Below are 24,656 nucleotides of genomic sequence, written 5' to 3'. Positions count from 1 at the left end.
GAGACAACAGCCATCTAAAATAATTCATGCTGGGACGGCTATATCTATAGAGTTCCATGCTTAAATAAAATCAAATAAAAAAGAAGATTCGTAGTCATGACTACGAAAGTTGTCAATATGTTTACAAATGTTGCATTTTATATGTGGCCGTGTTATTTAAGATTTAATTCGTAAAAGAATATTAATTTCAAAAATGAAGAATAGTCCAACTTTATTTAATGAAGATAAAATATCGAATATTAAACAAGTTTGTACTGGATTGCAGAGTCTAGACAGAAAAATAAGAAAGCAGACTTTTGCTAATTTAGAAAAGTATTTGTCAGCAAAAGAAAACGAATTCAGCAATCAAGAATTGCGAACTATTTTTGTTGATATCCATATTTATGTTCTTAATGGCCTACGTGATAAAACAGAATCAGTTCGAGAACAGGCTATAAAATTTATAAAATATTTTCTTATTGATAAATTACCTTTGAATGACTACTATCTTACTTACGTCTTTCCAGTATTAGTTGAACGACTTGGTTCAGTAGAAATAATAGAGGAATCTGAAGAAATTAGATTGCAATTACTTCAATTATTAGAAGATATAATTTCGAAATATAACAACACAGCACAACTTGTGCCATTTCTTAATGATTCAATTATAATTTTGTCTGAAACTGTTAAAGACAAATATCCAGTTATAAAAGAATTAAGTTGTCGTACAATAATACATTTAGCGAACGCTTTACCAAAAGATTTTCACAAACAAGCAGAATCCCTAATAAAACCTGTCTTAACATGTTTTTCTCACCAAAGATACAAAGTTAGAGTTGAAGCAATACAAGCTATTGGGGAAATTGTGATGCATAGTAGCTACAAAGCATTAGATGAAGCTGTAGGCCCTCTGGCTGAGAAACTTTTTGATCAAATTCCCATAGTCAGAAGAGCAGTTGGACAAGTAAGAATCTTTTTATAAAGTACCTAGATGAGCTTTGCTCAGTATTTTGTGTTTTCTAGAAATTATATTTAAAAAGAATCACATACTGATGAAATGTGAATGATATTTTTCAATATTGCTGACATAATAATAAAAATAAGTTGAATTTATTTAATTAAAAAAATCTCGATTGCATTTAGTTTAATATTATATTAGGAACAAAAACTTATTTTTTGTACTTTATCAACCAAATATGTAAGTATAAATATTTTTGTCATCACAGTTTCATTTTGAAATCGGGTCCTAATCTAAGAGTTTCTTCCATACTATATTGTGGGTGGGTATGTCTAAGATTTTCATTCGGAAGATAAACTTTCAATATAATTGGTTTCTTAACTTTAGAAAATGCCACATATAACATGTCATGCATGAAGACTGGACTTGACTTTAAGACAACCTCAACAGATTCGAAAGTTTGCCATGGAATTTGGGCACAGTCATGGCAAATACAGATTTAATATGGTGACGCTGCATGGTGCAGTTGTCCTTTTGATAAGTCAAATGTTATTGTTGATATATGTACTTCTTTGCTAGATTGTTCACAAGTAATAATTTTTGCCTTTATTATGTGAATACACAAACTTGTTACCATGTGTCTTAAACCATTGCATAGTCCTTCTGATACATCTAAATTACACAACAAGTTTATTAACACATTTTGTTTCAATTTTAGTTTGTGTGGTGTCAAGTCTGAAATGTTGACACTATTCAGAAATTCTGTTTTGTAAATTCAACTGCTTCTTCAGGTTGATCTTTCATTGAGCCATAGTTTTGGTAGATTTTGTACTCACTAGGAAGTTTGACGACTACATTATCATCAGTCTTTCATCCCCTCATATTTTCCATTAGCTAAGCAGTTACCAAATACCTCATCAATAAGATTATTGCTTGAAATGATATTATGTTGGCAATTCAATTTCTTCCATAGTATTTAGGGTCAGTTCGCTGTTACCTAATTCAAACTTCAAAAGTCTTGAACTGGGCCATAAGGAATATCACTTGTTAGAAAGATCTAATAACTTTGGTTTATTCGCACATGGCTGTACGGGCAGACAGTAGTGAAAATCTCCTCCTAGTACTATTACTTTTTCAGGGAGATTTAAGTGATAGCATTGGGACTACTCCAAATGCCTTCTAATTATGTTAAACCCTAATAAAACAAAATTTTCTAAAAATGAATACTAGCTAGATGGATTTATTTCCTCAGAAACTCCTTGTTTACTAAATTCCATGATCGTTGTAACTGTTTCCGAGATGCATCTTATACATACAAGAATTGCTCAATTAAAGATCTAAGATAATAGAGCAAAATATTTTTTTTATTGTTTATAGGTAGCTGCAAGATGGTTATTGGAATATAGAGACCGGTATTCATTCTTTCACAAAATTTTACCTCTATTACTTACCGGCTTAAATGATGAGGTGCTGGAAACGAGAATGGAAGCAGCAGAACTCTGGGAAAAAGTTGGTATGCAATATCAAAATGAAAATGAAAAGGATTTCAAAGAGGAGTCAGGTAATTTGTTGTAAAAATACTATTCAGAGAACCTTTATATACTTTTATTTTAAATTTACTTTCAGATTATCTGATAAAGCCTCCAAAATATTATCCCATAAATGTGAAACGCCCCAATTTAGGTTGTAGAGGATTAGTAAAACGTAATATTTGTAAAATAGCACCAGGTATAGCAAGAGAGCTGATGAGTTGGCAAGAAGATGTGAGACTACGCTGTGCCCAGTTACTGTGTGCTTTAGCTTTACATGCTGAAGAAGGTATCACACAAAATCTGCAAGACCTTTTTCTTTCGATGTATTCAGCAGCAAAAGATGATGATCCAAGGGTTGTCAACAATATTGAATGTGCTTCTGAAATTATTGGTTGTTTTGTTAAATCCAATGTTTGGTCTGACCTTATGTTACCCATAATTGAAGATGGGCCTCATTATGGGCATTTGACTGTTCTGCAAGGATTGGTGAAAGGAGCTCCCACAGAGTATTTAGATGGATATATTGAGAACATTTGTACAATATTGGCCAGGGATTCTATTTGTTGTAGCCGAAAGGTAAGAGTTTCTAATATATTTAAATATTTACAGGTTGTATAAGTCTTTATGCTTTATGAACTTCCCAGCTAAGAAGTAATTTGTTATGTTCCACAGCCCAGAAATTCTCCTAACAAATGCAAACTACAGATACTAGTTATAATTTTATGTCCACCTAATCTAATTGATCTCTATCCAAAAGTACCTCCCAAGAGAGCTAGGGCACTTTGTAAATGATACTGTTGAAGCAGTTTTTTGAGTATGTTTCAAAAAAGCCAGCACTAATAAAACTATGAATTTTCTGTTTTTTTCTTCATTCCATAGTTCCTGGTCTGCATTTGAATAAGAAGTAGTGGGGCCTGGGGCTAAAATCGACCCGGGGCCCACTGATAAAAATAAAAATCAGCTCGAAACTTTTTTAAATATATTAATTTTGTATTAAATATAAATTAGAAGCATAAATAAATTGAAATTTTATTTCATAAACTATTTAAATTTCTAAAATTTAATTAAATTAATTCATTCACTATCCATTGGATTTTAAATACCGTACATTTTATTTATATTTTCAAACAATTCATGGAAAAAAATTTCGCTATGGATCCAATATTGCTTTTAAAATAAATGATCAAATTAGTAATTTTGCGGGACCCCAACCTGCTCGAGGCTTGGGGTTACAGACTCCCCCTCAATTAAATGCTGGTCCTGGTATATTTTCAACTTTATAATCTCTTTTTTTTTTTTATTAAATCTTTCCTGTTTTTTATTTTTATTTTCATGAGGTCCGATTCTACTTATTTTTCACCTTAACTTTAGTCTTTTATTTAGTTTTATTCGATTGTTATTCTTCTTGGCGATATGGTTTTTTCTTTCCTGTAAATATGTCCTTAACATATAGTCTTTGAACTTTTTGTATGGAGTATATAGGTACCTCTACACTCTATAACTTTGTGAAATCCTACTGTTTTCTTATTTTACAAATTCCTTGTTTATCAATAGTCTTATTTTTCATTTTGCCTTTTCTTAGGTTCTCTTATTTTCATGATAATATGCCTTATAATAGGTTTATCTATGTATTATTGTCGACTACTTGATTGCCCATCCTCAATTCTGTCATACTTTTGTTTTCTATTGCAGTTTATGTTTTTGTTTTCACTTCCCTTATTTCTTATCCTTTTTATTTTGATTTCTACTTTGTTATTTAAGTGTTTTGTCCAATTCATCTCGCTCTCTTGATATATTGCCTACATATTTTATTATGTGATCTGATTATATCCTTGCTTTTTTCTCTACTAATACTATCAAATAATATGATGCAAGTATTGATAATGAACCTCCTTGTTTTACTAATTTTGTTTATTTTAAATTCTGCTACAGGAACTTGACTTAGTGGTAATGTAAATTTTGATTCATTGATCTTCTAGTTGATTATTTATATTAATTAATCAGGTGTTTTTATCTCTTTTGGGATATTTTATTATTCTTGTTCTTATTATTGTCTGCCTGCTGATAATCAAAATGTGTAGGTAGATTCTGTGTCATATTGATAGTGTTATTGGTTGATCTGGACAGAAGTTCGATGAAATAAACTGTCTCAATGTATTAATTTTATTTTATATTTTAGCCTTACAAAAATAAAAAAAAAACGAGAGAAATTAATGTCACCATTCACTCCCTCTCTCGATTGAAAGTATTAAACATTAATACTGAAATCGAATCACACAATACAATTAAATTACAGTGCAATCATGTTCACGACTGCTATTCCTAAATTTGGCGACGCTATAAACCAACTACTTTTTTCTCGTGTGAAATAACTTTCCTTAAAAATCTTTTTTTTAGTTTTTGGTATTACTTTATCTTTTTTTGTGTTATTATGTAAGGTCACAAATATGTGTCGTTAGTTTAAGGTAAAATATTATTAAAATAAATCACGTCACAATAACGTAACTTAATATTTTGAAGAAAATGCTACACATTTTAGAATTTTATGCCCAGAATTAAAGACAAGTTTTGTGAATGTTTATATTTGTAAAAAACTCATAATTTTCAAGAAAAGTACTCAAATAAAAAACTAGAAATATAAGAGAACGATTGGAACATTGATTGCTTGCTCTCTATACTGGAGAGGACAATTTTTATTGATTCTATTTAGCAACCAATTTCCGTTCCATATGCATAGGTCCATAAGATGAAAGAACACTTTCATGTCCACCTAACTTTTTCTTGATGTGCAGTAATACGATGTCATTTGGTCCGCTCTGTCAACTCCGGACACATACCTGTTATACTCAGCTACCATTTCAGGATTAAATTTCTTTACTCCCTTTTGTGAAGTTACTTTTGTCATCCCTGACTTATGTTTACTTGAAATCATAAGAACATCTCGCTTATGGTACCAATTTAAAACTATTATCCATCCCATTCTTTTCCATATAGAATTACCCTTTTTTAGTTTTAAGTTAGTTTAGTTTAGTTGTAAGTTTTATTTTCAAGAAGTTATTTGGCTAATTCAAAACTGCCGTAAAAATTGTCCATATAAATTCTGTGTCCCTTTTGAAAGAATTTTCCTGCAAGTTTCTTTACTACCTCAAAAGCATGACCTTGCTCATTGGTCACGGTACCTTGTCCGCAATATATCAATAAGTCTAATACAAAACCCTCAGGAGTACAAATTTATGTATTTGGTATGTATTGTCTAAATTTCAGCCGTCCTCTCCAAAAGAGTAACGCTTTATCCACTGATAAATTTTCTGATGGATAATATACTTTGTCAATATTATACAAGATGTGAGAGGTGAGGTTGGAAATTTTGTGTGTGTTTCCAATCGATTTCTGCTCATAACTTTTCCAGATATAGGATGATCATACAGAATCACTGCTACAATAATGTCGTAAAAAGGGCATATGATAAGAAGACAAAGGCCTAAAAATTGCGCACATTACTTTTTTCTTTAACATTGAGATTGTTCTTACAGGTTTGATCCCATTTATTTGTCCACTGGACAATCATTTGTACTAAAGAATCATCAAAAATCCAGGAGTATGTTTAAAAATGTTCAATCGGCAATGCAAAATTAACTTATACTTCTTCCTTTGCCTTACAAGATGTTGGTTGCGAGTTATCCTCAGAATCTGTCTATTCGTAACTGTCCTTATTCCCTTCATCATCGCTGATATTCATATTTTGTTTAGCGTTATTTTCTTTATTATCTATATTATCTTCATCAGACACATTCCTTCTACTCTCTTTTGAACTTTCACTTTCCTCATGACGTTCCAGGCTGATATATAATTTAATCATTATCATCGGGCAGTTCTAAATCCGGTGTTCAATTTTCACCATTTCTCTGGCACGTTATACCTCAAAAGCCGTATTAAACGCTTTGTGTTCGAGGTCATCGTCATTTAGATTGTTTCTGGACATAATTTCCAACCCTTAACAAAGGCAAAGACAAAAGCCACTTCAAAAACATTGACTTTTTCTAGGAAAAAACCACCCCTATTCTATTGAAAATACGACTAAACAAAAGTCCATACATCAGCATTGTCTACTTGGGAATCTCGTGATAAAAATAATTTGAAATAATCAGTTGGCTACGCTGGTAATTACAGAATTGTATAACATAAATACATAATAAGTTATAACCACGTGTTACAAATATGTGTCATCAATAAATTTGTATACAAAACACTCACAGATAAGATAAATTATACAGTATTAAATGGGACCTAGCTCAATAACATTGAACCCATACAACAATTTTATTATTATTGACCAAATACCACATATATTAACAATCAATTTGGAGCAAATATTAACAATAGCAGCCACATTTATTTTAAAGGTTATGTCTACATGGTCCGTCCGATTCCAAAACTGTGTGTAATAAGTGCGCTCCAGACGTGGCTAGAAACCGTAGTCAAATCGCATCCCTCGCCTGTGGACCGCCAGGAAATGATTTGCATTCAAATGCAATAAAGTGTATGGCACATATATATGACTGTAGTTTCCAAGAAAAACTATGCATCACTTATATGTGCCAAGTGGTCGTGAATGTGTTAAATGATATTAATATTAATCTTCATTTCACAAAGTTTTTCACATGACAAACCCTTTGTGAACAAGTCTGCAGTATTTTCATTGCTTGAAATATATTCAATATTATTTAATTTTCAAGAAATGATACTTTATATCTATGTGCTTAGCACGTTTACTATTTTCAAAAGATTTTGCAATTTGCAATTCACGGTTCAGTCCTTTGACGTACAACAAATCACAAACACTTGCAGCTGCTGCAACATATTCTATATCAGTCTAATGTCTATTTTATTCAATGCTTCTATTTATGTTTTGATCTCTTCCCACCAACCATTTTCCATCGGTTCCTTGTAATTTTTAGGTTCTTCTTCGCTTATACAAAAAAATGCTTCATACATTTCATAATCACTCAGATACTAAAGTATATTTTGTGTTCTCGTGAATTATTACCTTCGCTTTGCAGGTTTTTATTTTCTTCTTCTTCATTGTATTCAATATTGTTTTGTTCACCTTTCTGTCTTTGTTCATGTTCTTTCTTCTTTTCTACGTCTTCTTTTTCCTTCTGATCATCTTCATATACTTTACTCTTCATAGTGGTAGTGGTCTTCTTCAGAATTTCGTTTTTTTTTATGGTAGTAAAAGTCAGTTTAATCGAATCTTACATCTCTTGACATAATAACCAACCATTCTATCTTTTACCTAAAATTAATTGAGTCCTGAGGAATGTCCTAGGTTGGTCATTATTTAGAAACGATCTAATAATAAAAGGTGAATCTTCCAAACGAACTGGAAGTACAACCGTTCAGGAAGAAAAAATGTTCGTATTAAATAATCTTCGATGAAGCAAACATTGATCGAAAAGGAGTGTTGGAACCATGCTACAACAGTTGCATGTGGATTTACATCTTTACATTATGAAAATTCATAATGACATCAGTAAATCCTGCATTCATGACAACAAATGGCAACGTCTGGAAGCAGCTCCTAGTGATTACCATCTCTTTCCTGAGTTGAAGATACACTTTGGAGGGACGCATTTCACAACTGGAAGAAGAGGTTTTAAGCTATCTTCACGGCGCGGCGGCAGACTTTTACGACTAGAGGACCACGGGTATGGAGATCCTCACCTGATCCAATGGTCTGGGAAAACGTTACTTAAAAACTCGCGTTGAATCACTGCAAAATGTGGAGGAGCACTTCATGCGCCTCCTAATAATATGTGTATATGGATTTTGGGGTATATATACACTGCGATCCGAAGGATCTATTTTAGATCTATAGTAGGGTTGCTTTAAAAAATTCCATTGTATATAGTTGACCTTGGGAATGTTGAGACCTTCGACCAATCCAACGCTATAGGGAAGAGTTACCTAAAAACTCGATAACTGTAAAATTTAGAGGAACACCGTCATGTATGACCTACAGATGTCTTCTTCTTGTCGGAACTACATCTTTCACAAGAACTAGAAGTTTATTATGTAGAAAATTGAGATTTTCCTCACAGGTTAACGATGCAGAAAAACAAAATTGTGGTAATAAATCATGTATATGAATGTATATATAGATTTGGGGTCTTGTATACATTGCCACCCAAAGGATCTATTGTATCCCCCTTTTTTGCTTCGATACTGGAGAACCCAGTGTTTACAGCTGATCCCTTAATGTCACTTCTGCAATTGCCATAGATCTTCGTTTTCTATTTCAAGCGCCCCCAGGTGCAGTGCTCCGGAGTTCCTTAGTGTTTCACACTTCGAGAGAATGTGGATAGAGGTTTTGTCCTCTGTACAATAAAATCTGCACGCCGCATTATCTGCTAGGTCTAGCGTCTTCATTTTGATACATTCAGCAGATCTTCTTTGGTTATAGTTTCCCAGAAAAGTCTTTGCCTGTCTCAGCCCCTGTAGGCTGTCCCAATAATTGGTTAAACTCCTATCTACCTTCTTTTCCAGTACTTTTTCCATTGTTCTGTAGCTGATACAGAACAGAAGGGTTCGGGTCCCATGAGGGGCTTGTCTGCACCCGCTTTAACGAGCTTATCAGCTATCTCATTTCCTTTAGCTCCGGTATGTCCCGGAATCCAATGTAGGTTAAAGTAGGTTTAATTTTTCCCCAAACGTGTTTGGATTTTTTGATATTGGAGCTTAGAGCTCTAATGGCTGCTTCACTATGGGACAGGATGATGATCTGTTTGCGATAGTTTCTCTCTAGATTTATCGGAATGAAATTTTCAATTGCATAAATTTCTGTACACATGTTTCGTAGATCTAAAGCAAGCATTCGATAGAGTAAAACTCAACGATGTAATCCACCGACTAAACCAAAAAGGCGTCAAGAAGCATTATACAAATCTAGTAAGGCAACTTAACATCAACACCAAAACAAGAATAAAAACAGACTGTGGGCTAACAAGAGAACTCAAAGTCTCATCCGGCATAAGACAGGGAGATAGCCTCAGCCCATGCCTTTTCAACGTAATAATGGACCAAATAATTGAGAGCGTAAACGAAGTTAATGCAGGATTCAAAATGAATAACCGTCGCCTGAGAATCCTTTGCTACGCAGATGACGCTATACTTATAGCTGAAAATGAAGACGATCTACAACGCCTCCTTCATAAATTTAACCTGACGGCACAGAGACTTAACATGCAAATCTCATGCGAGAAAACACAAAGTATGGTAATATCCAAAGACCCAATAAGATGCAAGTTGGTAGTAAATGAGCGCATTATAGATAAATGAATTTCAACTACTTGGGCGTAGAAACAACGAGCAGCAGAAACATAACGGACGAGGCAGATAAGCAGATCAAGAAAGCAACTAGAATATCTGGATATTTACGGGACATTATATGGAGAAATAAATATATGAGCATAGAAAGTAAGACGCGAATCTACAAGACCTGTATTAGACCCATACTAACCTATGCCGCAGAAACAAGGGCAGACACAACACAATCAAAGAGAAAAATGAGAACAGCAGATATGAAGATATTACGAACAATAAAGGGTACCACACTCCACGATAGAATACCCAACACAGATACCTTAAGAGAACTGGGAGTACAAGATGTCGTTAGATGGGTAAGAGCAAGACGCCGACAATGGAGAGACCATGTAGAACGAATGGCTCCAGAACGAATTGCCAAATGGGCCAAAACACAGAAACCAGATACAAAACGCCCAATCGGTAGGCCCCCAAAACGCTGGTACGATATCTGGACATCGGCGTCACAAGAGGGCAGATGACAGACCTGACAGGACCTCGTCCTACTACAAGAAGAAGAAGAAGAAATTTCTTCTTAAAAAATGATTGGTGCGCTACCCATACTTTCAGAGTGCTTGGTTCTGGGCGTTTAATGGCATTTCTGTTCATTTCTTGTATGGTATTTCGATCCCACTTGCTTTTACATTTTATTATTGAGGTGAAGTTTTTCTAAAAACTGACTCACTAAACTATTTAGGATCGATCTAAAAATAAGATGTGAATCTTCCAAACGAACTGGAAGCTCATTTAAAAAAAAATAACCGATTAACTTTTTAGGAAGATCGTTGACCGGTTATTCTATGAATTAATCGACATTAAAATCGAAAATTAATAACGTCATGTCTTCAAAAGTTGGCTTCATCCGTAAACAGAATATTGGCAGCAGAATTGGGATTTTTTGCGATTTTATTTAAAATCCATTGGCAATATTATATACATAGTAGTGGATAATCACTAGGTAGAAAATGTTGAACACGTTTAACACGATATGGATAAATAAATTATATTTTAGAATATTCCAAACAGCTCTGTTACTACCATTTACTTCATTAGTAATTTTTCTGGTACTCGTTTCTGGATGTTGGTCAATAATTTGGCTTTCCAGTTGTTGTGTATCACATTTCTGAATCGTCCAATAATATTCTTTGACTTAGCCAAAATTCCAGTATCTTGTAAACGAATATGTACATTAGTAAACGTATCAGAACATTCCCATTCACTAATCATTACAAAAAGTGCATATTAGTAATTTTATTATTATTTAATAAACGCTACGTTGGTTTTCTGCGACCTGGTGAACCCGTTCTCCAGCCAAATGGCCGCACCTGTACCCGCCATTTAAATTAAGAAAAAAAACATAAATTTCAAAAAACAAAAAGCCAATGGTCAGTCGATTTTCCTTCTTTCCAACCAGCACAGCCCCACGCAACCCTAGCCCTGCAGAAGAGCAACTCCTATATCAGGGCCAACTCCAACAAACCTAACTCCTAGAAGAAATTTCCCTAATTCTACCTAATTAATCCTAATTAATTAATTAAATACCAATTAATCTCTCTTTCTCTATTAATAATCTATTAATAAACGCAGATATCGTTGTTATCATAAAAATCAGTGTGATAAAAATTTCTCATTTGTTTTTTGCGTTAGTCTTTAGCCTATTCTTTCGTATTACTTCTAGTATCTTCACCAGGAGAAATAAATTTCACTTAATCAGAGCTCATTTATTACAAATTACATTACAATATTTTAGATTACTTAGGAAACACTCTGTACCCTGTATAATATACAAAACTAGAAAAATTTAATTTTAATTTAATTTTTAGGATAAATATCAAGTTGAACTGATCAAATGTTTGAGAGTATTGTCTGAAAAATATCAAAAAGATACAGACGAATCAATAGGCTTCTGTTTGTTCAAAATAGCAGTATCCGTATTTTCTCTCAAACACCCTGACAATTTAAATAAAATTAGCGACGCGGACATTTTAGAAGAACTGAGAAAATCCCTACATTTGCAAAGCATTCAACAATTATGGAAATTGTATTCACCAAAACTACTGAACCACGTTAATAAGAATCCAAGTTTATGGGTAACTGTTACTGAAGAAGAATGTATATTTTTATTTATTCTGACAAACATGGAAGAAGCTTTTGGAGAAAATTTGGAAATTATTAAAGACATACTCGTGCAGGCCCTTGATATAGATTGTGATTGTGAAAGTCGTCTGAAAATATTGTACGTTTTAGCTACACTATTTGAGAAAAAAGACATTATATTTGGAACACAGAGAGATGTTTCCGGCTTTTTAGAAAAACTTGTCCAAGGTATGTATAAAAAAATATCATTTAATTGCTTGATTTTTTATTATTCTTTAACCGGCGCTACGTTCTTTTGAGAACAAGGGCCTTCTCAACAATCGACTACCAATCCTTTCTTTCCTGAGCGTGGTGCCTCCAACGTCGAACCCCTAGCTGGATCAGGTCCGCCTGAACGTCCTCCAACCAGCTAAAGCGCCGTCTTCCTCTCAGTCGCCGTTCTCCAGATTATTTTATGCTATCAATGATTTCAGTAACAGTTATTTTGTAGAAATGCGTTGAAAACTTTACTGTCACCAGTATAACAATTGATCACTACTGCAATAATTTTTTACTTGACCCTGTATAGCAATAAAATCAATTTCCTACATGACTGGGAGGGCAGCTGCTGTCACCAGTGCCGGAACGGCACATGGCTAACGGATTAGTTTGTTACCTATTTGGTAAAAAGTGGGCAGCGGGCTCTAGCGGAAGGGAAATCGTTAGGACGATGTGCCCTCGAATTCCTTGAAGAGGTTTTCAGTTTTCCACGCACTTACCCTTGGTGCTGGGCCGTTTTACCTTAAACGAAAAGTGCACCTAGATTGGAAGGAATTTCGGGAGGGTGAATATCGAAACAAAAGATCTAACGATAACAATTATATTGCAACAATAAAATAAATAACAAATGAGCCTAACTAATTAAAAATAATAGGTACAGTGACAAACAAAAAATATATACACTATTCGACGGAAAGTTTCCGGACAAGGTTTTTACTTTTAATTGAATGTTTACTCCCCGTATAAAATTCGGTGTACATCTAACAAAGCTTCAGTCATGAAAACATTGAGGCGTAAATATAATTGAATTTCTGTTTGCCGAATTTGTCGGAATGCGTTTGTACACAATTTCTTCGAAATATTCCTGCCAGACAGTCTGCAATAAGCAGTCGCGTGGCTAGGTGAGATTTATTTAATTCATAAATTTCTTTGCATAAAAATAAATATAGCGTTCTTTAGATCATGAGCGAATGAAGACAATGAAATTGCACAGTGTAGTGAGAATAAAGATTTAGATATACAAACATAACAAGTTATTTCAAATATATTCGGTTGTTTACAAGAGAAAAATATTCAACAATCTGATATTGTAGTCATAATAAGAATTGCTGAATTGACTTGGTGGTCTAAAACAAGGCGCGTCGACAACAGAACCCGTTTTTAAGAACTTCCAATACATCTTCCACACTGCTGAACGATTTAGTTGTTGAAATTCGTTGAAATAGTTTCGTAAACCGCGCTCGTATGCAGATACGACTTAGACACAACTGTCTTTTTCGACAGCGTTTCCAGATTTATGAGCGTTGCCGAACTTACGTCTGTAGTTATTTTAAATATATTCGAATGTTTAAAAAAAGGAAAATATTCAGTAATCTGATAATGCAGTCATAATAAGAATAGATGAATTAACTAGAGTAAATAAATTTTTCATTTATCGAATAGTCACGAAAGGGATTGAGGTGGATCAATCATAGAACCGAAAAATATGTAAAGAAAAACTGAAATCAGTTGACAAAGTTACTCAAGATTTTATAGGTAGGACAATTTATAGTTTATATAAGGGGGACAGGGTTGCGGCAGAAATAATACAGCAAAAGGTAGCAGATTATCCAGAATACAATTATACAAGTTAAGAAACATTGCGTCAATTTTTGTCATCATGTAGTTTTGAACACAGAAAATTGAATAAACGGATGACAATAACCGAATCGTGAAGAATTGTTCGATGGCGACAGATAAAAGACTACCGAAGTTCTGATAGACGAATGGGGAACAAAAAGGGCTCAGTTCACGGCTGGTACCCTGTTTAAACCAAACTCCCTTACAGGCAGATACATTCTACTCGTCTATTTACGTTTTATTCAATATCCAGTTGGAGCAAATTAACTAGGCATAATAATGATTTTTTTTTCAATAATTATTCGATTGCCTTTTAACGAAGACTTTTTCGCATAAAATATACATATTTTAAAAAGTATTTTAAAAAATAATAAATTTATAAAATGAGGTATCTACGCCTATGGTAGATCAAACAAAATTGTCGGTAAGTGCTTCGAACAAGTTTTTATAATCTTCAATTGATATCGGAAGAACTATACGATCATGTCTTCGACTTTCCCACTGTTTGTGAAAAAGAAAATCGTCATCCTTAACAGTCAGTACAGTGGTGCCTCACACAACGAACTCAATTCGTTCCAGGAGCAAGTTTGTTATGCGAAAAGTTCGTTATGTGAACCGCGTTTTCCCATAACAATATATGTTAAAAAAATAATTCGTTCTGTAGCAAAAAATATGCTAAGATGGCATAAAAAAAGATAAATGTTTTGTTGTTATTTTTATTTAGATACATCTAAAAACATAATTTAAAGAAAACAGTAGAGTCTACCGAATCCTGCACATCTTCATCCATTTTCTGCTTTTTGGCCGATGGTTTCATGAGAAACCTGTCCAAAGCCTTTTGTTTTTCTCCAACATGTGCCGGAAATAACGGACAAGAGTATCGGAGTAAAGATCGTTGATGCTTCAGCTGAATCCGGATAGTGGGCATTGGTGAACTGAATAGAGGTTTGATCTTGAGGTTTCCGCTGGCATTAGACGAAAACATAAGTCTGTCCTTCATGGCTTTGTGTCCTGACAATTTCTTCTCATCTTTTGTATCCTTCATCCTTGATACATTTTTGAAAGTTAATGGAGAACTTTTCTGCTTCTTTCTTGTCAGCACTGTCAAGCATAGTAAAGCTATGGATTCCACACCTTTTCTTAAATCTAAAAAACCACCCCCCGCTGGCTTTGAATTCTTCTTTATTATCTTGATGGCTGCTATTTCCAGCGACGTTTTTCTTTAGATCGTCATAAATTATCTTGGCTTTGTGACAGATAATATCATGGGTTGTTACGTCACCTTTCACCTGCCTATCCTTAATCCAAATCGCTAATAGCCTCTCCATTTCCTCGTGGATTGAAGACCTATGTTTTTCATGAAATAGTGTTGATACTCCTTTGGCTGATTTGATTGCATCCTTATTTGTCAAAATGGTGGTCTTGCTGAGGCAAAACTCTTTGATAAAGTTGCACTGTTTTACCCCACATTCACTCCTTCCTAATTATTTCCTGTTTCATTTCAACAGAAATCACTTTCCTATTTTTTTAGAAGCCATCATATAAAAAAAATATTGAAAAAACTGGTACAAATCAAATCAGGACAGAAAACGCAATGGGAGGCCCCGTGTAACTTCTAAAGCAGAGGAGTCCCTAATCATCATGTCAAAAATGGATAGGAAGCTAACTGCACCGGAAATTCAAATGTGATTCAATGAAAGTCACGATAAACAGATATCAGTAATTGTAGTGACGGAACGCTTTAAAAAGGTGTCCTAAATGACAGAATTTGTACAAAGAAAACGGTCTTACGACGCGAAAACAGAAAAAAAAAAGACTAGAATGTGCCTTTGCACATAAAGATTAGACAGTAGAAAACTGGGAACAAGTCCTGTGAACTAATGAGTCCAAATTCCTATAACTCCAACTGTTAAACATGGAGGTGGCTCTATGATGGAATGGGGATATTTTTCATTTGCTGGAGTAGATTAAAAGAGCCCTGGACAGAAATGGTTACCATTACATATTAAAAACGCATACTAACCCTTCTGGGGTGCGCTTAATTGGCCGTGGGCATGTGTTTGTCTCAACTATTTAAAAAATAAAGAAGATAGTGGTGAGTTCGAAATAATGAAATGGCCCCACAATCTCCGGATATAAATCCAATAGATTTATTGTGGGATGAACTGGATCGGAAAGCTACAAAATTGAATCCTACTTCTTTGGCTCTACGAACGTCTTGGAATAATATACCAAAAAGTGTGTTAGAAAAAAATGCTACGTGTACTTGATTCACTTTACTTTTTCATAATTGTAAATAAATTTTCGGAAACTTTTTCTCGGCATTATATATCAACCCAAAATCTACAAAGTTATGTTTATCCGGACAGAGTTGAATTTTTGAAAATCTTCGTATCAAGTCATCCACAATCTTATCCTATAATAATTAAATATCATTCTCATAACGACTTATTAGCAACAAGATTCAACAAACTCAATATTTATGTCAAGTGTCAGTGTTGTATTTTGTGTCTCATGAGTTAAATAATTTACACAACATTTCAAGACAGTACAATTTTCGGTTGGTTGATGTAAGTAATTTTGAATATAATTGTACGTTTATAAAATGTATACAACATATTTTTATATTGTATTTTGACTATATTTTCAGTCCCCGATGATGTATAAATATTCGAAATCTCGGAATATATATTATAAACAGTACACTTTAGTGTTTGATCGCCATATTCCCACAACTATTTATTTCATAAACTAGTTGGTAAATAGTATAAAATCCGCATTTCCCTGTATAATGTATAGCAACAAGAATTAAATTTTTAATTGAGCAATCTTGATTTAAGTCAATTTTTACCTCTGAAGTGAAAAAATCGTATCAGCACAAATAGTCATTGTTTATTTAACAATCAGAATTTTTCTATATTTCAAACTTATTATTTGAATAATCTACACATTTGAAAACCAGTTATAAGACCAATTATATATGAACACTACCTAAGATTTCCGATTGTATGCATTCATTTTCAATTCTTTATCAAAAATATCTACTTAATAGATTTACAAAATAATATAATATCTATAGACACTACTAGATTTACCCGCTCATAAACACGGACGTATTTAGATACATAGGTCTCTATTAAAAATAATCTGTCAAAATGAAATATTGTGCATCCGTCTGCCACATCTTATCTCAAACTTTAAGCCTGGCAAATAACGGGAACCGTCCCAAAAAACTTTAATCAAAGAAAAATTATATTTCGCGATAACTGACCTCAATCGACTTCAATGAATGTCAATCGACAATATCTGACAAAAGTAGACGCCAATTCACATGAAAAAAACGCTTCCAGCACTTTCGAGGTTTTCATTCACCTCGTCGCAACATTCACTCAAACGTTATGAATCGCGGAGCACCTCCACACTACAGGTTGCTAAACGAACTCTCAAGATCGCGGAGCGGCTCCGCTTGCAGACTCGCCCACAGTAACGGGGCTGATCCAATTTTGGGGATTCTTTTATTTTATAGAAGATCCTTTTGCTGACTGGGATCCCCGTGCAATTTGTTTTTTTTTGGGGGGGGGAAATATGAAGTACATATCTTCAGTTGATAACAATTGTTGATGTATTTCTTTAACGTTGTTTAACAAATAACAAACTATTACAAAATTCGTTGGATCAGTTGTTTACAATAGTATTAACGAATGCAAAAATTTCATAGCTAGACGACATTAAATTATTTTAAATAATTATTCCTTTTTTTTCAATTAATGTGTCTGTTTATTATAATATGACGAAAATTTGGTCTTTATAATGTAGCCAAAGTATTGTTTGGATGTTGTGAAATTTTCAATGAATCAATAGAGAAAAACACAAGTGTCTAAATCTGGAGAGTGGGACGTCCACTTTTCATAATTGAGATGAGGCATTTTGAAAATGCTCAGGAATCACTATTCTCGGTTTTGTTCATTCTATTTGCGCTTTCCTTTTATTTTCATTTTTATATTTAAATCCGGAATGGTTCAATAAAGAGATACTTTCAATAAATCGAGTGGTCAACTAAGAAAAACACATTTTTTGCCAAAAATCGATTTTATTCATCAATTTCATCTGCTTCAAGGGCAATACATCAATTCCAACGCTTCTCTAACTTCTCGATGCCGTACTTGTGGAATGATTTGCCTTTTGCCTTAAAATAGGCTTCGGTTTCAAAGATTGCTTCTTCATTTGAGTTTTTACCGGGGATCATTTTTTTCGGATCAGCGAATAGCCAGTAGTCACTGGGGGATAGATCTGGACTGTACGGTAAATAAGGAAGTATAATTTGTTCAATTTAACCATCGTTTCTATCGACTTTTCAATCGGTGCATTGTCTTGGTGAAACGATCCAACAACTTTATGTAGCATTCGCTATTGATTGCCTCTTTCTCGTCTCGTTTCCATCATAAGTTTGATTTACCCCTTTCAACATAATATTGTCGAGAATATTGAGTTAATTGCTGCACCAATTCTTCCTCAAACGCCAGGCTCATTGCTACTCATCCATTCTGGATTGCTTGCACTTATTTGAAAGCAACGCTTTTGTTGTATATGCAGCACTGGCAGCTGATTCAAGGGGATATTCTCTTGAAAAATAAATAAATGCAAGATTTGAAATTTTCACTCCTACAGATCCAAACTTTCGGCGCAAGGTCCCTTCTTGTTCCCATTGTATCTTCACTCTGGCTACGTTATTCGCATTAAGACAGAGATGAGATTCCAGTTTTCTGATAGACCAGTCATCTTCCAATTTGGCAATAATATCAGCTTTATTAATGTTGATTTACTGAGACGCATTAAGTACACTTTTACTTCAACTTAAATTAATTATTAGCTGCTTTCCATTTACGCCAGAACTCAGATAATTCTCACCTTTGACGTCGTTACTCAGTTCAATGCGCGTCCCTTTTCTGTCTCACCAGTGAGACCTAACTGAGTTTTTACCAGCAATCTGCACAAGATTTTGACCGTGTGCTTTAGTGAATTTTGTGAACTCAGATTGAAAGTGAAGTTGAGGACATCACGTTGCCAAATTTTGTCATAAGTACACAATTGTACACTCATTGATGTAAATAATCTTATTGAGAATATTAAAATTACGTATTCATTTTATTCAGTGAGCAGTGACTGTTTTGACATAATAATTTCCCATTATAAATTATTTAAATTTGAAAACATTGCACAAATGTAACCCAGACAGAGATACAATCTCTTGTGTGTAATTCTGTTAGTCATTTAGTTGAAGGATACAAAAGGGTTCCTTATATTTATCATCCATTAACGTATTCTCTCAGATTACTAAATTTCTGTCTTACATTAATGTGGCTGTAAAGAATCATAAATTTAGCTACTTAAATTCAAGGTTCATTGTATTCATCAAGATTTATGGTACACGATCTTAATTGGGACCCACATCATAGATAATTGATTCCTGGTGTCCCTTGGACACTTGAGTGTATCAAATTACGTACTTTATTTTGTATCGATGTGACTCTAACGACTATACTTATAGATAATGATAACCTTTCATAAAATAGGATTTTTCAGTATTTAAGAGCGGTCTGTAAACAGGTAAATGTCTCAATGATGTCGAATAGTAATCTCCAGTTATTGTTCTACCCTTATCCAAAAAATCAATCATGATTACTCCATAGCAACACCAAAAAACTGAAGCAAGAACTTTATCCAGCAGATCTTTGGACACAAAACTTCTTAGGTCTTGGAGAATCAGAGTGTCGCCATTCCATCGATTATTGCTTTGTATCTGGATAGTGGAAATGTACCCAAGTCTCATCCATAGTAACAATTCGGTTTAAGAAGTTTATATCGTTTTCAAATCGAGCACAGATTGAACGCGATGCTTCTACCCTTTCACGCTTTTGGTCAACATTCAAACATATGGGGATCCATTTTGTTGCAGCAATTTTTCTCATGTCCAAATTGACGTGAACTATATGATGAACGCGTTCGTATAAAATATTCAATGCTTCAGATATCCGTTTTAGCCCAATATTTTCGGGGACTGACACAAAAACTGGCCTTCGGTGGACATCTTTTTTCTTTTAATTTATTGCGTAACTCTGGTTTACTTTTTTGACGTCAAACTTTACACTGACACTTCTCACAGTTATTGTTCGTTGCTATGGTAACGCAATATTTTGCTTATGCATGGAACTGGTATAGGCTAACTAGATATCACTACATCTTCGTATTTACATTTAAATTGGAATTTCTGGAACCGTTGGCGATAATCATGTTGAACACTATGACATTATCAAACAGACTAGTAAGGATTAAACTGTATATTAATAATCATTAGATGCTTTCTTTTCATAGATATATTCGTGCCTTCTTTGATATGGCGCGCAGGTGCAACATGCGAGGCTATACGGACGATGGCAGCATCTTGTTTACAGAGCGCTCTCTTACCTACAGACGGCGTTGAAATATTTTCTGCGGATAGTTTACCACCCGTAGTGGAAGACTTATTACCACTGTTGGTATCGTTGTTGGACGATCCATCTTATCGCAGCAGACAGATAGCTGTAGAGTGTTTGACTCTGTTGAAAGAAAACTGTCGCAGAAAGAATATTTGGACACTCGAATATCTTACGAAGATTTATCCAGGTTTGTTTATAATTTTATTTATGAAATACCAATTATTTATTCCAAAATGACACTTACAAAGTATATTCTTGAATTCCTACACATTTTCTATGTATAGAGCGTATAGGTAAGGAGAACCGTATTAAAAAGTGGTATTTAAAAGAGATCAAATGAAAGTGGCGCTTTAATAGCAAGTTTATAGATTTTAAAAACAGCGCCAGAATTTATTAAAGTAGGATAGTAAATTGATTTCTTATTTTAAAGTCATACTACCTAACCTAAAATTTATAATATTCTTTAATTTCTTATTTCTCAGACCTTTTAATATATTAATACTTCTAAATGTTCTCGACTTTAGATCTGTTCTGTTTCAAAAGTAGTTTTTTTCAATAATTTTTTATCTATCTTTTAAAAATTTCAAAACAGAAGAGATCTAAAATCAAGAACATAATATAGAAGCATCAACCCAGCACACTTCACTCTGTTTATAACTACTAAATTCAAATAATTTCCTCTTGCTACATTAGTGCCATTTTGGTAGTCTTCGAACAATAATTTGCTGTTTACAAATGGGCACTTTTTCACTTTTCGGTTCTCTTTTCCTCTACACTCCATAGTATAGACCACAGACATGGTCGGAAGTTAGCAGTCTCAGTTTCAATCTTGACAATACAGTAGCATTAACCTTTAAATATTTTCTGTGATTAGTTAGTAAATTATTATACTATATAAAATATTTCCTTTTAAAAAAATATAACTGATTCAAGTGAACAATTTTAAAGTTCAGATTAGTTTCAGTACATTAACACGATACATAAGGATTAAGTTTAGAAGTTTTTTCCTAATACCCTGAGGTCCATCCACATAAAATAGGTGAAGATTGAATCCTCTTCGATACACTCTTCAATTCGAAGAGTGATACTGAAGGATCTTGATTAAACAAAAAAAAATTGTACGTGTTGTAAATAAGCACTAAAGTTATTTATTTAGTGCAAACCTCAGATTTTTTTAAAAACCAGATGTAATGATGGAATTTACCTCTAAAAAAATTTAACTGATTCAAGTGAACAATTTTAAAGTTCAGATCAGTTTCAGTACATTAACACGATACATGAGGATTAAGTTTAGAAGTTTTTTCCCAATACCCTGAGGTCCATCCACATAGAATAGGTGAAGATTGAATCCTCTTCGATACACTCTTCAAATCGAAGAGTGATACTGAAGGATCTTGATTAAACAAAAAAATTGTACGTGTTCTAAATAAGCTCTAAAGTTATTTATTTAGTGCAAACCTCAGATTTTTTTAAAAACCAGATGTAATGATGGAATTTACCTCTAAAAAAATTTAACTGATTCAAGTGAACAATTTTAAAGTTCAGATCAGTTTCAGTACATTAACACGATACATAAGGATTAAGTTTAGAAGTTTTTTCCCAATACCCTGAGGTCCATCCACATAGAATAGGTGAAGATTGAATCATCTTCGATACACCCTTCAATTCGAAGAGTGATACTGAAGGATCTTGATTTAACAAAAAAAATTGTACGTGTTCTAAATAAGCTCTAAAGTTATTTATTTAGTACAAACCTCAGATTTTTTTAAAAACCAGATGTAATGATGGAATTAACCTCTAAAAAAATTTAACTGATTCAAGTGAACAATTTTAAAGTTCAGATCAGTTTCAGTACATTAACACGATACATAAGGATTAAGTTTAGAAGTTTTTTCCTAATACCCTGAGGTCCATCCACATAGAATAGGTGAAGATTGAATCCTCTTCGATACACTCTTCAATTCGAAGAGTGATACTGAAGGATCTTGATTAAACAAAAAAAAATTGTACGTGTTGTAAATAAGCACTAAAGTTATTTATTTAGTACAAACCTCAGATTTTTTAAAAAACCAGATGTAATGATGGAATTAACCTCTAAAAAAATTTAACTGATTCAAGTGAACAATTTTAAAGTTCAGATCAGTTTCAGTACATTAACACGATACATGAGGATTAAGTTTAGAAGTTTTGTCCCAATACCCTGAGGTCCATCCACATAGAATAGGTGAAGATTGAATCATCTTCGATACACTCTTCAATTCGAAGAGTGATACTGAAGGATCTTGATTTAACAAAAAAAATTGTACTTGTAAATAAGCTCTAAAGTTATTTATTTAGTACAAACCTGATTTTTTTAAAAACCAGATGTAATGATGGAATTAACCTCTAAAAAAATTTAACTGATTCAAGTGAACAATTTTAAAGTTCAGATCAGTTTCAGTACATTAACATGAGGATTAAGTTTAGAAGTTTTTTTTCCGAAAACCCGGGGTTTATCATTTTTGAAACAGATATTATTGATTATTTTTAATAAAATTGTATTTTTAGAAATCCTAAAGAGATTGGACGATCCTACGGATAAAGTACGTATGTCCGCGCTAAGAAATCTGCCTTTTTTGTTCAAAGATGTACCGGAAAATTTCAAAAATTCAACTTTCAAAGCTCACCATGAACTTATTATAGATACACTTCTAATCCATTTCGACGATGAAGAAGAATCTGTTCAGAAATTGGTTAAAGGTAATTTCTAATATGTGTTTAGAATACAAAAAAAAATTATTAGAGCATAGGAAGTCAATAAAAAGAGCCATTTTGTTATATTACCAAATTCGAGATTATCTCGGCGCAGTGGGAGGCTATTATTTTTGCAGTCTCAACTTTCATGCCCTCTATAAAATGATGTTGAAGAAAAAAACTTTATTATCCATCAATAATAAACAAAAAGTTTTATATGGAATTATAAAAAAGAAAACAAGAAAAAAATATTTAATCATGCATGATTTTTTACCCTTATAACCGGTACTAGACCCTTAAAAAATAACAGTTAACATTGAGGGCATTATGTAATCAACTTTTCCAGTCATCTTAAAATTAAATATGCTGAAATATAATAATAAATGTAGAGAGAACATGTCTCCAGCATGCGTAAGGTGGAAGCTTTTGAAATGTGGCTCTTTAGACGGATCCTTAAAATACCATGCACGGATCGGGTTACCAACAACGAGGTGCTAAGACGAATGAACAGAGAACGAGAACTATTAACCATTGTAAAGGGAATATAGAAGGCATGCATGGCCTGGATAGAAAGATTTTCATGGTTGAAAAATCTTCGAGATTGGTACCAAGTACGTGATGCCGTAAATCTAATACGCATGACTAAGGATCGTGAGGAATTCCAAAGGATGATTTCAAACCTTCATTAGAATAAAGCAGGAACTGGAAGAAGATATAATCTAGTTATGAGTGTTCGAAGATCAATATATAGCTTTTCCTTTGAAAAGTATTTGTTCACCATTTGGCAAAAATTGAAGGGTAAAAGTAATATGAAAAATGTGAACATATTCAAAATGTTTTCCGTAATCATTCAATATCTGAAGGGCATTGCGAAGAAACTTCAAAATATGTGTAAAATAGCAATTATCAGCTGTTTCGCATTTTGTAAAAGGTGGTAAATCGTTAATAGAATAAAAATAACATTTCTTGATCAAAAGGGTGCTTGGATTAATGAAATGTTTTCATCACCTATTGTCTGATAACAGCATCAACTCGTATACAACGGTCCAAAGTAACTTATGAAATCAGTAAAGGGAACGACTATAAGAAGGAAAACCAAATTAATTAGGTAAGCAACTTATGTCATTAGAAGCGAATTCAGACTCTAAAATAAGCAACTTTACAATAAAGCAGGCCGTAATTGTTTCTTTTAAGGAGAAAAGAAAAAAAATCAAAGTTACTCGTAGAGCACTTGTCTGATTGAAGAATTTTTTTATAGAAAAAAATTTATCTCCCCGCATTGTCAACAATTTAACATTAAAAAAGTTATTTTTAAAAGTGCCAGATTTTGTCAAAACTGAATAGCAAGTAAGTGCACTCATAAATTTGTTTTAGATGTTTTGGAAGAAGTTGCAAAAATAAATAAAAAGGAACTTTTGAATAAACTGGAACGTCACAAGTCTTTATTGAGAAATCAGAAAGGATGCGAAGATTTGATAGAAAGTCTTGGAGATTTGAAAATAACTGCAATAGTCGATAGTTAATCAGAGTGGTCAGAATTGTTAAGCAATATTTTATATCATTACAATATACAGGCTCATTACAGAAGTTTTATTTACCTTCTTAAAGTTTCTAAAAATATTCTATAAAATGAAGTCACAA

General features: G+C 33.3%; 1 protein-coding gene across 2 annotated transcripts; it reads left to right on the top strand.

Annotated features, from left to right (window-relative positions):
- The first annotated feature begins 85 nt into the window (after nucleotides 1-85).
- On the top strand, nucleotides 86-24,608 carry LOC130441797 (dynein axonemal assembly factor 5). Of its 2 annotated transcripts, XM_056775591.1 has the most exons (7): nucleotides 86-943; nucleotides 2,315-2,498; nucleotides 2,564-3,045; nucleotides 11,655-12,156; nucleotides 20,179-20,469; nucleotides 22,830-23,021; nucleotides 24,390-24,608. In XM_056775591.1, the coding sequence occupies exons 1-7, from the start codon at nucleotides 194-196 to the stop codon at nucleotides 24,536-24,538; spliced, it is 2,550 nt and encodes an 849-aa protein (XP_056631569.1). In that variant the 5' UTR covers nucleotides 86-193; the 3' UTR covers nucleotides 24,539-24,608. The 2 variants fall into 2 exon arrangements, with proteins under 2 accessions (XP_056631569.1, XP_056631570.1); XM_056775592.1 differs by lacking the exon at nucleotides 22,830-23,021 and having other exon boundaries at nucleotides 24,390-24,588.
- The last annotated feature ends 48 nt before the right edge of the window (nucleotides 24,609-24,656 follow it).

This window comes from Diorhabda sublineata, chromosome 3 (genome assembly GCF_026230105.1).
Source record: "Diorhabda sublineata isolate icDioSubl1.1 chromosome 3, icDioSubl1.1, whole genome shotgun sequence".
In the NCBI taxonomy this organism is placed as follows: domain Eukaryota; kingdom Metazoa; phylum Arthropoda; class Insecta; order Coleoptera; family Chrysomelidae; genus Diorhabda; species Diorhabda sublineata.
The sequence above is the reverse complement of the archived record's forward strand: the minus strand, read 5'-3'. Positions and strand labels throughout refer to the sequence as shown.

Excerpts from the sequence above, each read along its gene's own strand:
- LOC130441797 (XM_056775591.1), top strand. The coding sequence starts at position 194 with ATGAAGAATAGTCCAACTTTATTTAATGAAGATAAAATATCGAATATT. Across the intron at positions 944-2,314 it reads TCAGAAGAGCAGTTGGACAA|GTAGCTGCAAGATGGTTATT; the intron begins GTAAGAATCTTT and ends TATTGTTTATAG. Across the intron at positions 2,499-2,563 it reads GGATTTCAAAGAGGAGTCAG|ATTATCTGATAAAGCCTCCA; the intron begins GTAATTTGTTGT and ends ATTTACTTTCAG.